Source organism: Bombyx mori, chromosome 1 (genome assembly GCF_030269925.1).
Source record: "Bombyx mori chromosome 1, ASM3026992v2".
NCBI classification, from domain to species: domain Eukaryota; kingdom Metazoa; phylum Arthropoda; class Insecta; order Lepidoptera; family Bombycidae; genus Bombyx; species Bombyx mori.
The window spans coordinates 17,858,077-17,874,764 of record NC_085107.1 but is presented as its reverse complement, the minus strand read 5'-3'; the positions used below and the strand labels follow the sequence as shown (position 1 = coordinate 17,874,764).

At 37.8% G+C, this 16,688-nt stretch overlaps 1 protein-coding gene across 4 annotated transcripts in view; it reads left to right on the top strand.

Annotated features, from left to right (window-relative positions):
• LOC101745447 (protein bric-a-brac 1) overlaps positions 1–16,688 on the top strand; it is a 353,458-nt gene that overhangs the window by 69,136 nt on the left and 267,634 nt on the right. For 3 of the 4 annotated variants that reach the window (XM_062670678.1, XM_062670679.1, XM_062670672.1), the window contains one exon: positions 3,091–3,803. In XM_062670678.1, the coding sequence (XP_062526662.1) occupies positions 3,159–3,803 (645 nt within the window). In that variant the 5' untranslated portion in view covers positions 3,091–3,158. Of the gene's footprint in view, positions 1–3,007; positions 3,804–16,688 lie in introns of those variants that run through there. The other variant, XM_012696345.4, reaches the window with a different exon arrangement.

Sequence of the window (16,688 nt, the reverse complement as noted above, 5' to 3'; positions counted from 1 at the left end):
GCTTTTAGGTGAGAACGTCAGTTGCACCAAGAGGTATAGTTAAGAGCTTTCTATTTTATTTTTCTCTACAAAGTGATTATTGTTTTGATGCGCCATTTCATTCTCGACTAACTTAGATTTCGGTTTTTGTTCAGGTGTGGATAGAGCTCATTATGATTTTTCAATGAATTCGTCGAGTCGATTTAATATTCTGTTTTCATTTCCGAACGTGGAGTACTTTAAAAGTAATGTTTGTGTTTTGAAAAAAAAAACACACGCTAATTGTTGTTTGTCACGCCCATACTAATTATGTTTTTAATTTTACATCGATTTTAATTCTGTATCTGATCAATATTATTATTATTATGCTAGCTCAATTAAGTATATTGGATGAATAAGACCATCTAACACCCGATAAATCTCTAGGGATTTTAATAAATATAATAATAAAATAAAAATAAACAAATCATTATTGGTCCATGTTCTCAATCAACTAGAAATAGCAATCCGTGACATGATATTGAAAATAACGAAATATATTTACTTTACATACGTGCGTGTTATTTACGTCATCCTCAAATTATTCTACAATGATTGAAAAAAAAAAAGATTAATTACGTAAAAAGGGGCAAAACAAAAAAACATAACATTTTCATGCAAAATACACGACTAAGTACTTCTAAAATAAAGCTCAGTGTTGCTTGCAACTGAAGTCTAGATTATACAAGGATAGGATTTGTCTTCATTGAAATTTATTTAAACCGGATATATTATATCCATTTAATTCATATTCCAATTATCCGGCTTTATCAGGAAGGAATTTTTTTCGAGCTTTCTCGACTTCCTGCTATACCTACCTCCCGGTTGGTTAATCTACTCATGGCAGTAATAACCTAAGCTTCTCGTACCTGACGTGCCGGCAATCCTTTGAGTGGGTATTGTTTAGGGCGCACATGGAATGCGTCGGTTAGTGCTTGCCTTGCGTATTTTTGAAGCATGCTATGAATACTAGTTGAGTAGGTACTAGTTTGGAAAAGATGCATATGACTCGGAGATGTATGGAAATGGTAGTGCAAGGTAGAGGGGCAAGAGGTCGACCGAAGAAGACATAGATGGAGTGTGTGAATGATGATATGGGAAAGAGAGGAGTGAGTGTTGAGATGACGGCTGATCGAAGAGAATGGAAGAGAAAAATTAGCTGTGCCGACCCCACCTAGTGGGAAAAGGTGGAGAAAAAGAAGACCTATGAGTACTGGTTTAAACAGTCGATATCCTAATGCAGGGGTCGCCAAATGGCGGACCGCGGTTCACTAGTGGTAGGACCTCTTGTGAGTCCGCACGGGTAGGTACCGCCACCCCGCCTATTTTAGCCGTGAAGCAGTAATGCGTTTCGGTTTGAAGGGTGGGGCAGCCGTTGTAACTATACTTGAGTTGTATATTTCTATGGGCTCCAGTAAACACTTAACACCAGGTGAACTGTGAGCTCGTTCACTCATCTAAGCAATAAATAAATAAAAAGCATCCGGACCGCCGACCCATTTTGTTGTTCGGACCGCGAGAACCCAGCAACTTGTATTACAGAGTGCGAAAGTTTCCAGTGAAGAGTTCTGGATAAAATTAAGTGTCTAGTAATAAATATTCAGAACTACAAAAAAATATTTTGAAACTATTTAGGTACTTTGTTTGGGTCAACATATCATATTTGTGAAGAAGCATTTTCGAAGATTATCTTTATTAAGAACTAGCATTACCCGTCCGCTTCGCTGGGCATTTAAAATTAACATTATTGTTTCTCACCCCCACAAAGATTTTCATCATAAACGCCCCCGCAACTGGTGTAGGGAGTCCGAAACTCATATAAATATTAAGCCTATCCATTAAGTACATGTATTTTCTACATGGATACCAAATTTCAAGTCAATCGGATGCACGGTTCAGTAGTTATAACGGAACATCCGTAACATTGTAGATTTCTAATAAATCTACAATGGTTTTTTACGGATATTTATATATTAGTATAGATAAATTTTGATCTCGACTTACTAATGAATATCTCTAGAATTTTATTTCCATAGCTTGTACCAAATATTACTTTAAACATCAGACAGATAGTATGTAACATAAAATGTTATTTTTCTCATTTAGATATGCAATAAATACCTGTATTATTTTCGTTATTATATTTGTTTAATAATTTTTTTTTTCCATAAAATGTAGTGCGAACCGCGACTATCATTTCATTTCTTAAAACGGACCCCGATCGAAACTAATTGGTGACACCTATTCCAGTGCAATAAACTTTAACTTCATGTCTCAAGAAGGGTCTTTATGTTATTGTACTTTAAACTTTATTTAATTAGGAAAAACGACGCCATGGTATTTGTAACTTACGACACATTCGCAATGCTTATTTTAAGTACAGCGCCCCCGCTCACGTACGCTGAGCTATAAAATAATTGGCTTCAAGGAAACATTACATATTTGCTATAGCCTATTCCCATCACACGATAATATGTTCATACTTCAAAATACATTGTCCTAAGGCCTTGGTCGTCCTTCATGAAGTTTAATTAGACAATATTTCTTGAATGCGACGTAAAGTGTAGGCAGTTCACTTATGTCTGTACCTAATTACGAACTTTATACTGAATTAATGAATAGAAACATCTCCAACTCTATTATTTTGTTGCAATTATAACCCTTAATTAAAGACATTTCAAATTCAGTGACAATTAATGTATCGCTACTCTATAACTGTTTATCTTTTTCTATTTAACAGCCGTGCCATTTTGTATGTCAATAATTATTAGTATGTTATGATCGAGTCACGATGTATCGTTCGCCTGTGTGCCAATAGCAGGTGGTGTGTGTGTGTGTGTGTGCGCGGGCGCAGCGGGGGCGGCGGGAAGCGGGCGGGGCGGGGGCGAGGGCGCTGGAGGCGTGGTGCCGCCAGCAGCTGGCCTTCTATTCGCCGGAGGAACAGTACAGCGTCCCGCCCAAGTCGCGGCCGCCCCGCGCCTCTCTCGCGGCCCTCACCCGCTCAGTGCCTCGCGATACCTCGGCCGCGTCGTACGTGCTGCGCTCCGACATTGAGCACTCGTTACGTTACAGGCACACATGTTCGGGCACCGGTGCTCGTGCTGAGCCGCCTACGACGAAAGACACCGACCCTCGTCACCATGCCGGCTGAAGAAGATCCCGTCGCCATGGAGGACCGAGGGACTCCCCAACAGTTCTGCCTGCGATGGAACAATTATCAGAGCAACTTGACCAGCTGTTTCGATCAGCTGCTACAGACGGAACTTTTCGTCGATGTGACCCTTGCTTGCGAGGGACAGAAACTGAAAGCGCACAAGCTGGTGCTGTCGGCCTGCAGCCCGTACTTCCAGGAGTTGCTCACCGACAACCCGTGCCAGCACCCGATCATCATAATGAACAACGACATTAAATACTGTGACTTGAAGGCGGTGGTGTACTACATGTACCGCGGTGAGATAAACGTGTCCGAGGACCAGATCCCGGCTCTGTTGAAAGTGGCCGAGGCGTTGAAGATCCGCGGCCTCACGGACGTGAATGCGTCGTCGACTCTGGTCGGCGCCGAGGCGCGAGCCAGCAAGCGCGCCGCAAGTCGCGAGCGGTCCCCTGGGCGAGCCCGACGCCGCCTCTCGGAAAGTCGCGGGCGACGCGCCTCCACCCCAAGTCCCGCTCCGAGCGCCGAGCCCGCCGCTGCAGCCGCACCGCCCGCTCCGCCTGCTCCGCCGATGCCGCCAGACGACGCCGACATCCGTCCTGGCATCGCCGAGATGATCCGCGAAGAAGAAAGGGTGAGTCCGCTCTCTTAATTTTCCTATGTTTAGTTTTCCCGCCGACTGACGCTTCAACCCTCCCCCTCGCACCTTTCGTCGCATAATTCCGAATCCGCACTATCTAATTAATTTATTTCGCTGTTTTCTTTTTAAATTTTCCATCATACATAGAACCGTCGAATACTGTCTCATAAATGAAAAAGTAACATTTAATATCGATTAGTGATTACAACACTTAAGTAGTTAAAATCACGTTTGTATTTAGTAAAAATCTTATTAGTTACAATTCAGAAATGAAATGATCGAAAACACACCTAAATCGTAAACAATAACGTCTAAATTTATTAAAATAAGATGAGCGTCGACATGGGGTTAAGAGGTAGTCGGTGTGTCGGCTAATGGAAACCTCCCGTACGTGAACCGCGGCCGATGCTTAACATAAAATGTAGAACGACGACAAACAGCTGGGAGGGCACCTAATTACAATTGGCTCACGATACATGCCCGCTGTGCCTATCGTATTTGTTGAGACACGGTAAATTTATTGATACAACCCGTAATAGTCCGATAGGTTTTGTACGAAGCACGTCTATCGAGTTGTTTAGCGTTGTCGCGTCTTTATTGTGTAAGGCGTTTGTGAAGAAGGTGCTTTGTCGTCCCGCTGCGAATGAAAATCTCGTAAACGGCTTTTATGTCGGGAATTGACATCCTCGATGATGTGCCGCTGCTTCGGTAGACAATTTCTGAACTTTAAGCGGTGTTTTTTCATTGTTTTATTTTTATTTTATCAGAAACACATTATATAAATTATAATTAATATTAACATCCGTAACTAAAACCGGAAAAATTGACATATTTTTTTTTTAAAAGAAGAAACGTTGCTCCAATTTTTGATAAACATATTCAAATTTAAAAAATATCAGCCTTCAGTTCTAATTTTCATAATTGCGTCGAATTATATATTTGTATTTAATATAAAATAAATAAATAAAGAATTTTCGTTATACATATCTACTGTTAAAAATATAATAAAAAAAGAAAGGTATTAGTAAAAAAGGAAATAATTAAATATTAAAGTAAGCTTAATAAAGGAACGGTAATTGCTTAAGAACAGAGCCTATACACGTTTTCTTATCTGCAAATGTTGATAACTTGAAACTCATTATAATGAAACAATATGCTTTTGTTAACGAAAGACCTAGTTTCGCTTAGACCAGTTAAGAGCTTAGCGTATTCTCGTTTCTAACCTCAAAAACTGACTTTCATTGTAAAGTAGAAAAATAGGTAGAGACTTGGGCGTGCATTTGGCATTAGAATGTCCGTGCCGAGAAAATCACCCTCTTCTTATTTTTTTCATGACAGATGTCAACTCCTATATATTTATTTTCGATCGATTGGTGGTGACTTTTCATACCTATTGTCCAACAGTTCTCAAGTGATGCGCACACCATAGTAGCATTCATTTTTATTTAGAAGTATGGTGGTAGGACCTCTTGTGAGTCCGCGCGGGTAGGTACCACCGCCCCGCTTATTTCTGCCGTGAAGCAGTAATGCGTTTCGGTTTGAAGGGTGGGGCAGCCGTTGTAACTATACTTAAGACCTTAGAACTTATATCTCAAGGTGGGTGGCGAATTTACGTTGTAGATGTCCATGGGCTCCAGTAACCACTTAACACCAGGTGGGCTGTGAGCTCGACCACCCATTTAAGCAATAAAAACAAAATAATAAAAATAAAAAAATTTAGTCAACAAATGCTTAGGCTCATTATTGTTGTCTTAACGAAACCTATTTACAAAGTAATTTTTTTCCCTACGTATTCGCTGGTAGCCTAAGAGGCTATTCGAGATACGTCTGGACGGGTAGGTGAGCTCACGGGCCCATCCTGAGTAAATTTGTTAACACTAGCCCTAGCAAGAGCAGTGCTTCGCAGAATCTACCACCGGATCGGAATCGCGACCCACTGAGAAGATCCGGCGAGAAACTCAGTGAACTGTGTCTATCTATGGTCTAGTTCAGTGACCGGTAAAATTTTTTACTAGGTATATCGAATTCACCCCACAGACGTATTGTTGTCCCACGGTTAACCGGACAACACGGATAGATTAACAATAATAAAAATTCAAAATTTAAATTAACTTCTCTCCGACAAATATCAAATAACTTTGTTTAATAAATATTTAATATGATAGCAGATTATTTCAATGGTATATTTACGAGCGAAAAAAAAAAAAAAACGAATGATAGTGATTGATTTCACGTAGCCTACTAGATTACAATCCGGCGTGTAATTTCTGATGCTTTGTAATTAAGTCGCGTAATTAACCGATACAAACCTTTTTGGTTGTACGCAATGATTTTTTGTACAACAGATATGTTATCTTCATAGTAACTGACTCTTCAAATCTGATCGCGCCATATATATCTACATACCTACCGATATAGTGCACACACATGTTGACAAGTGGCATTAATGAAAAGCACAAAAGATGGGATAAGCGCGTGAGTAAAAAAGATAGCTATAATTGTAACGATTGCACTTGTTAAATTATTATTGCATTTGTTTAGACTCGACTAAAGACGAAACGTCCCAATTGGCCTGTTTTCGAGTCTTCACTTGAAGTGCGCTTGAAACATATCTGCTTCTTTTTACATATAAAATATCATTGGTTGTACGTTTCGAAGCCGTCAATGTCTGACAAGTTTTAGTACAACTATTATGTACTATTTTGAAATAATTTTCGATTTCATTTAGGTTCACGCCGGGTTTTTTAGATCAATACGTGCAAATTACATTTACGGACTTACTTCCTTTTTACTAACAGTCGCCTTGTGGGGAAATTCTGGCTTCATCCTGACTGATAAGCAAGCTCAAAGAATTCAAAAGAATTGCGAGCATCTGCGCTTGTAAGAGCAGTGCTTCGGTGAATTTACTACCGGATCGGAATCGCGACCCACTGACAAGAGACAGCGAGAAACTGGGGGCGAAGTAACGATCCGAAGTATGTTTAGTCAAATTTGCGGTAGATATTAGAGTTTATCAAATAGTTCGTGATATTATATCTGTATATTATCAACATAGATGGACATGCCATTAAAATATTACAGTTTTCTCGTAGGTATATATACTTCTAGACTACAATTCCCTTTTACTTTTAAAATTATTTCATCCCAAAAACGGACGCACAGATATTTATGATGTAAATGACATTAATATAAAATTGTTCGAAAATTGAAAATTTTTCTCAATCAATGATAGCCTTCGAGCAGATCCCGAAAATCGTGGACGACGGAAAAAGTTATTGAACCTACATAATATACTCGTAGTAATAAATAAAACATGCCAATGTATTACGTCCGAATCTATCAGTGTCAGTTGAATACAAGATATTCCAAAATTACATTGCATTATCACGGTTTTACCGATTCGGTACGCCGAAATATCATTTCAAAATTTAATAGTCGACACGTGTCATTAATGAGTCTTCCTGAGCTTTTATTAGTTGACTACGGAAACAAAACTCAATTTGCCACCTCGTTCGTCTGTTTTTGTTGATGTCAATAAATGACTTCAGCTCATACAACATCAATGATTTACGAATGCATCCTTACCGAGAGAAGATAAGGTCGAAATTTGTGTGGTCAATTTCAAATAGACTATTTGACCTTTGCGCCGCTTTTTTACTTTGCAACAGAGACATTTAAGCTGGTACTTGGGTTACATTCAACTTTACTTCTAAATATATACTGTAAGAATAATTATGTTCAAGGGTTATAGCAATAATTATAGTACTATTATGCTTTCAATGTCTTGTTTAAGTCGGTCTGTAAAGAATTTTCGATTAATGAATCAATCTTTACATCGTCTAATCGTAGAGGGCGGATTTAAATGATCGAATGAAATAATAAAATCAGAATAATTATAATACGACCCCTTCTTACTTACCCCTTGTAGTCTGATCGGTGATAGTTTTCTGCTTTAAGTGTCTGTCAGCGAAAAGCTTTGTTAGCTTACGGAGCTAATGACGAAGCTTACCGTGGAGTTTGGTCTTGACCGTTTTATTATACTGCACACAGAGTAACTAATGATTCGTTTGTAGGATTCCGCTAACGTGAGCTAGAATGTATTTAATTAAAAATATTAAAGTTTTGGCGGTTTAATATCAACTTTATTTTTTTACTTTAATTGGTGATAACCTCAAGGGGTGATGCTAGCTTCACCGGACGTGTAGGTGAGCTCACGGGGTTTCAACCTAGGAGACTTTGCTGATTCGTTTGTCAGTTTTACTATTAATTAAATTGACATAAGATGAAATCGAGACGAAGTCGTTCGAAGTCGCAAAATTATAATTTGCGTAATTACTGGTGGAAAGTCCTCTGATGAGGCCCCACGGGTAGGTACCACCACCCCGCTTATTTCTGCCGTGAAGCAGTAATGGGTTTGCGTTTGAAGTATAGGGCAGACGTTGTAACTATACTGAGAATTTAGAACCCATATCTGAAGGTAGGTGGCGGCATTTACGCTGTAGACGTCTATGGGCTCCGGTAACCACTTAACACCAGGTGGGCTGTGAGATCGTCCACTTATCTATCCAACAAAATAAAATAAAAATGTCACTTTTACCGCTATCCTGCCTGTTTCTATAACGAAGCCTCAGACTTCGGCCTCATGCATCAAGATGGGTGGTCACTTTTGCGTTGTAATACAAAAAAAATCTGGTAATCACTCGGATCTCACTTGGATTGGATCGTGAGTTCGTCTAACTACGTAAATCAATAAAAATAGCTACACAGCTAAGCTTTACAGCGTATTGAAACTTAGAAAAATAAGAATAATAAAAATGTCAATCCAGTTATTATTGAAGCTACAATATGTAAAATGGTACGCGTGTGGAACATTTTATTTTGTAAGTATCAATTTGATAAATGCAATTTAGCACTGTTTGTACATACAAATTAGCACTTAATACTAAATTGACGTGCAGAAAGCCTCAAGTTCGATCCCGGTTCGATGACATTTTGGTACACATTTGACACGTTGAACTTTTGATAGTAAATTGGGTCGGTTATCTCTTAAATAAAACTAGATGATGATTTTTTTTTTGATAACGCCATCTTGTTGTTTTTTTGAAGCGGTTAGTTGCCCTCAATTAAGAAAAATAATATTATTATTCGCCAATAGATGTCGGGAAGTCATAAAGTTGATTATCGATAAAGTTAATTATTGAAAACACGAATAAAACAACATTTTCTGAAAATAAATCGTAGTTAGATCGATTTATCGCTCCCGAAATCCCCTGTACACAAAATTTTATGAAAATCATTGGAGCCGTTTCCGAGATTCAGATTATATATATACACAAGAATTGCTCGTTTAAAGGTATAAGATTGCCGACCATAATGCACTTATTAGATTTGATAGACAGATTTTTAACAATTCCATCAATGGTCACTAGTGAGCATTACAGTTGTAGTTGTAGAAGGAATTTCTTTTGCAAATTATTCGAGCACACGCTGCTTGCAAGTGACACCCCTATTTCTAAGAGTCGATGACGTCACACTGTCGTTAATCGTAAATGTTTGGTCGATCGTTTACAAGATATAAGTTTTGCCCACGAAGCATAGCTTTCACCTACTAAATGATTTAGTTAATCCTTTATAACATAATTAATTATTGAAACTCTATTTTTCTATTTCTAACTTGCAGGTTACAGTAAAGAGTTTTCTATGTTATAACTCTCTTAATATTTATTTCATCTATATATATAAAAAAAAGTCGTGCTAGTTACACTATTTCTAACTCAAGAACGGCTGAACTGATTTGGCTGAAAAATGGTGGGGAGGTAGCTTAGAATCAGGAGAAGGATATTTTCATCACGTTCCCGTGGGACGTGATATAAGCAATAAAATAAGTTCGCCGGGTCAGCTGATATTCATTTAAAAAAAACAGATAAATAAATTAAACTAACTCTTAAAATAAAAAATAGAACTGTTAAACAAATAATCCCTTGAATCCACGAAACTATCACAATCCGTTGATTCCTATCACAATCGCTTTTCAATTAACCACTCGTAATTAAAAATAGCTTTGATTTAAAAAAAAAAGAAGGTAAAAAAATAATAATGTACATAGATTAGTATAGAGTTTTCCCGATAACGATATTTATTATAGCTGGTTCGATTAATTCACTTAATACAGCCGGCGCGGCGGTGATAAGAACGCTTTATTGCCATTCCATTCCGTTTATTTTATTGTAAATAAAATTTATATGGTCCGCCACTTACATACGTTAGTTGTAATGATGGACGACTGTGAATGAAACAAAAATCGAATAGTTCGTATCTCGTGTGTATATTTTTGGGAATCGATAATATTTTACTATAGGTATATGTAATTGGTGGTTGAATTTATTTTTCATTCTATTTTTCGGGGAACACGGTTTCGCAATATTTGAATATTAATAGACAAAATATTGAATACTCTATTATTTAACCAACGTTGTTAACTAAAATTAAAATGTGTAAGATTAGTCCCGTCGCCTATCTTTATAAAGAGATTGAATTCAAATTGATTGCTTGATTGTCTAGGGAATAATATAATGTATACGGGAAAGTATTGTCTTATGATTTATTTATTTTCATTAAAACGTTGTTCTCTGTAAGAAATAAAAAATATGTACTTTTATTTCTTCAAAATTACACACACACACACACACACACACACACAACACACAACACACAAATTCGTGACGTCGTTTGGGGCCAAACTAAGCGATGCGACAATCTGGTTGAGTGATGTGCGCCTTGAATAGTACTATCCCATCTCTTCACGTGGGTGTCATAATAGCAACTTAATTAGTTCACAGTAGAACTCCTCAGCGTTCTATGAGTATTATATCGGTATAGTGAGATCACTACTGGTATTTGTTGGTGGTATTGTATAGCCACCTGGATCTTCTTCTTCGTAGTCGTACACTCTTGACGGAGGGGTCGTGGTCATGCATTAGTCAGAAACCTGCGACACCGATGCTCTCGCGATGAGTGAGATCAATCATATATATTAGAGTGAGTCACAGATTTTATGAGCCACCTGGATAGGTACCCGTAAATAAGCTGCGGACTTTTTCTTTTTTTTTTCTACCTATGCTGATAGCCTTGAGAGGCTATTTCAGCTTCTCCCTAACGTGTGTAGGTGAGCTCACGGGGCTCAAACCGGAGTGTTCCTAACACTGACCCTAGCAAGAGCAGTGCTTCGCAGAATCTACCACCGGATCGGAAACGCGACCCACTGAGAAAATCCGGCGAGAAACTCAGTGGGCTGTGTCTATGGGTTAATTCGCTCGTCGAAACTTTCGTCGCAAGCGACGGGTTCGACGAGGACGCTGACCGGTGCTTGTGGTGCCTAAAAGTACCGTTAATGGATCGGGAGGATCCGTAATGTCGCGCTTTGGGCGACGTCGACTGTTTACCATTCGGTCTACAGGATCGGGTATGTAGTTTCCAGCGGCCACGACAAGAGGGTTCTCATGTCGTGCCGCCTTCTCGAAGTGGCGCAATGATTCCGACTATAGATACTAAACTCCGGTAAATACTTAGCGCCGGTTGTACCGTGAACCTGTTCACTCATATACAAAAAATTAAAACAATTTTCGATTACAGATTAAATTAATACACAACGGTTAGCCACATGTGACGTCATACGTTGTGATTGGTGTTTATTTAGAATCATTAATGTCATTAAATTTAATTCATTAAAAAACTTTTACCGTTGTCGATGTAGCAAATATTAGCTAACGTAGGTAAAAGCTACATTTGACATGCGCTGGCGATTACGGTTCTCTTCTCAACTGTTACAAATTATTCGGTCGTGTTTTTTCTTTAATAAAATACCGCTATATCTGTTTCAGACTTAAAATTATTTTACAAACAAACAATCAAGTATATTATTTTATTAAAATAATAATAATTTTATGTAATATCTACGAATTCCGAAATGAAATATCCACATATTGTTATGTGTAGTATACATTTGCAAAGTTCGGTAGGTATGTGTTATGCGTCACTTGGCAAGGCGTGGGTGCCTTCGCATTACTACCGTAAACTTATAATGGCTTTCGTATGAAGGGTAGGACAACCGTTTATTCAATCACCGCCGCCTTCTCAAGGTGAGCGACGGGTCGTTGCCCTTGGCTAGGTAATGGATATGTGGGTCGGGTACATTCGGGATAATGTTTTATGTAAAATTTTCATAGAACGCAGGACTTAAAAAATACTCTAAATATATTACAGTTGAATAGTAAATCCGTCAGGATCGAGATCTTCCATTAACATTTTTTATTTTTATTTCGTTGTTGGGTGGACGAGCTCACAGCCCACCTGGTGTTAAGTGGTTAGCGAAGCCCATAGATATTTAGAAATTCACAGCAGAAATCGGCAAGGTGGTGGTACCTACCCGTGCGGACTCACAAGACGTCCTACCGCCAGTATATATTGATTATAAAATACATATCTTTCAAAGTACACTAAGGAGAAAACTCTATATACATATATGTACAATTGAAACTCTTTGAATGGTATGGTATTTATCACATCAGAAGTAAACTAATTTTCTTGTTGCGCTCCATTCAACGAGTAATTTTATAATGATCGTCTGCTTCGAGAGGGAATTGTGCTGTAAGTCTTTCATCACTAATAATCTTCATAACGTAATGTTTGTATACTTTACACTTTAGGAGTATTGTATATCTTTTAAATGTGATTGACGGTATAACTGGGAGGCGAGAGTGATCGTTGCATGTTTTACCAATTGGTTTTTCGTTTTATACGGACACGAACTCTTAAGACAGTCTTGAAATGACAAGGTCGACCGAAGAAGATATATGAGAGAGAGAGGTGTGAGTGTTGAGCTGGCGGTTGGTAGAAAAGAATGGAATAGAAAAATTTGCTGTGCCGACCCCATCTAGTGGGATAAGGTGAAGAAAAAGAAGAAGAAGTGTCTAAAATGACATTTAGCAATTATGAAGTCATCCTAATATTCTTAAGATAGTCTAAAATGACAAGGTCGAACGGAGAAGATATGGATGGAGTGTGTGAATGACGATATGAGAGAGAGAGAGGAGTGAGTGTTGAGCTGACGGCTGATAGAAGAGAATGGAAGAGAAAATTTTGCTGTGCCGACCCCATCTAGTGGGATAAGGTGAAGAAAAAGAAGAAGAAAAGTCTAAAATGACATTTAACAATTATTATTATGAAGTCATCCTGGCCTAAAAGATAAGACGGTCGGTGCATTCGTATCGAGCGATGCGACTGAGCCGGTGTTCGAATCCGCAGACAGGTACCATTTTTTCTAATGAAAAGCATTTTTTTTGTGATTGAGTGATTGCTGATGGCCCGGAGGCCTTTCCAGTTTCACCAGGACAGGTGGGCGAGCAAAGGCTCAATCAAAAGGGGCGGGATTTGCTAACATGCGTCATTAATGTTTATCGGCTCCGGTGACCACTCATCATCAGGTGGACCGTAAACTTGTCCAGATTTATTAGTAATTAAAAAAAAAAGTTTAATAACATGACAGTAACACAGGTAACGAAAATTTTGCGCAAATTCTATTTATTGAAAACTTCAATTAAGAATAAAGCGTAGTGTTTTTGAACGCAGATTAGAATTCCATCAACGATGTATTCAGAATTAAAAATTTGAAACTGTTTCCAAATTTCAAAGTGACGAAAAATCTAAAGATGTACTTTGAACAAAATAAATAACTACTCTAACATCTGCCTTCGTGAAAACCTTTGGAAGTCAAGTGTTTAATAATAAATTAATCTAATAAAAAATAATTAATCTAATAAAATAAATCTCTGTTATATTCCATTGAATAAATAAATAACACATTGGTCAGTAGACAAACGTGCCAACGATTTAAATAAATGCTTAAAAAAAAAAGCGAATACATTTTTATCCAACGCGTACATACGTAATAAATGAATAATGCAAATATACAGACGCGTCTCGGAATCGTCATTTACAATTTTAGTATCTACCTGTTTGTCTGACTGTACATATTTTAACGGAAAAGCGGAAACGCGCTTCGTCCCCTTTAAATATATTTATGAAAAATTTATACCTGTCTGACATTTGATTGAATGTGCTTATCTATGGTTTTTTTTTGCTTAGATGGGTGGACAAGCTCACAGGCCACCTGGTGTTAAGTGGTTACTGGAGCCTATAGACATCTACAACATAAATGCACCACCCACCTTGAGATATAAGTTCTAAGGTCTCAGTATAGTTACAACGGTTATAGTTATAGTTAGCAAGTATAGTCAAACCGAAACGCATTACTGCTTCACGGCAGAAATAGGCGGGGCGGTGGTACCTACCCGTGCGGTCTCACAAGAGGTGTCTGCCACCAGTAATGAAGCAAATCTTTTTTATTTCGATTTCGTGTTCATATAACTATGTAGAATATGTATTACCTACACATTTAATGAACGCCTTCACTAAAATATCTATACAACTCTATAAATTTATGAACGTAAAATAAAAATATATATCGGGGTAATTACAAAAAAACTTTTACGGTTTTGTCGCACCTTCATTATTTTAATTTTTAATATTCGTTTCGTTTCGTTTACATTACATTGCGTGAATTGTCATGAAAATGAAACTCCAAGTCAAATTAACAGCCAGATCCCAAAGATAATGTTAATATACATTAAACATTACCATACAATATTGGACGGTAGTTAGAAAAAATATTCAAATGTATTCGAACGAGTCTAAATTTCGGAAATTATGAAATTAAAATAACTAGAGGTCCCGCAGTAGTCGATATTCGACTATAATTAATTGAAATTACAAGTTTGTATACTATTATGATTCTATTTTCAAAGACTATTAAACTTCTGTAATCACAAATTTCGCCAAGACTACCCTATAGAAAAATATTAATAAAGACAAACAATATTTAATCTATTCTCAATTTGACAACAGACGTCAAGAACAAAAGTTTGACAATAAATAAATAGTATGAATGCGTGTGTGCGTCAATTGTCAAATACATGGTAGTATGCGTAATGTTTTCTTTATTGATTTAATGTATCTTTTATGCATTATCTTAAAAAAAATATTAACATTGTGCACTCCTTCTCTATATTATCTATAAGTGTAGGAAATTTCATACTCCTCCGTCCGCACAGTTTTCGTAAAAAGGGATACAAAGTTTTTGCTTCACGTATTAATATATAGATGGCCATGTGTTTGAACCGTACACCAAATCATGTGAACGACACAAGAAGCAATGAAATGTGTTAAATTTTCTGTATTCCTTTTTTTTTTTTTTTTTTTTTTCATTGTAGAATCCGATTGAATGTCGTTTTACCAGGAAAAGTTACAAGTAAAGTCATCGTTAATGAATCTGCCTCTTATAAAATATGAGCGTCAATTTAGAAAAAGCAAAATCACTAACACACAATCAAGCCTCTGGCCTGCTTTCGGAATGTAAACCTTAAAACTAAGTATAAAGGTCCGATTAACACGGATCGCTTTTAGAATTCGCGATGTCTTTTTTTAAGCAAACACTACGTTCACGTACACATTTAAAACGCATTCAGAATTAGACTGTGAGCTTGAGCTCCTTAACTCAATTAGTCTAAAGTGTTTTAACGTAAATGCGAGTGCTTTTTTTTTAAAAAAAAAAAGGCTTTTGACGGTGCCCTGTATTTTTTTTAACGTAAATGGTGTGAAGTTATTTTATTTATTATCCTCACACGTTTTACATTGCTTTGTGATTTTCGAACCATATGATAGAACTGTATTTTGGTCATGCAAATTATTCTGTACTAGCTGTACCCGCGACATCGTACGCGTGGATTTCAGCTTGGAATTCCATTTTTTTATGGTATAGACGAGTGAACGAGCTCACGGCCCACTTGGTGTTAAATGCTTATTAGAACCGATATAGATCAACGACGTAAATGCGACCACCTATTTCGAGATATGATTTCTAAATCTCAGTTTTATTTGTAGAATGGTTGCCCCACCCTTCAAACCGGAACGCACTACGGCTTTGCGGTAGGAATAGGCATGTCCGCAAGACCTCCTACCTACCTAGTGATAGTGATCATTTTCATATTAAACAGTGTAACATAACCACAGTGCCAACATAATCAATAACGCCATATGTCCATTACTATTAAATTTCTTTCCCTACCTATTAGCTGATAGCCTAAGGGACTATTCTAGCTTCGGGTGGAAGGGTAGGTGAGCTGACAGGCTCAACCGGAGATAATTTGCTAACTGCAGTCCTAAAAAGGGTAGTGCTTCGCAGACTCTATCACCGGATCGAAATAGCGACCCACTGAGAAGATTCGGCGAGAAACTCAGTGGGCTGTGTCTGTAGGACTACTGCTAATAATAATAAAAACGCACTGGATATCGTGATCATTTTACTTATATTCTGAAAAACAGTGTTTAAAAAAAGAAGGACATTAGAAGATCAGTACAAATTCTACTTAATCAATTTGAAATAAAAGGGTGGATTAGTAGCAAGTTTATTTTGTAGAGCTTCAAGAAGGACTGGTTCTATTACCCATTTGTGTAATACAACCACGCGGGCAATGAATTCCCGAATTCGATGACGTGCTTAATACTAATCGCACATGTTTTGCCTAAATAAAAACGTAACAGAATACACGAGCATATCTAAGCTCTAATACTACTACTGAGCTGGCGCTATGACCCCGAAGTGGGTCTTGGCCTCCGACAATAACCTTTGCCATTCATCCCGGCGCTGCGCAACACCTTGCCAGTCCGACACTTGGAGCTCCCGTAAATTTCCTTCCACAGCGTCACACCAGCGGTACTTGGGTCTCCCTACGGGGCAGCGTCCCTCCGGTACACCCGTGTACA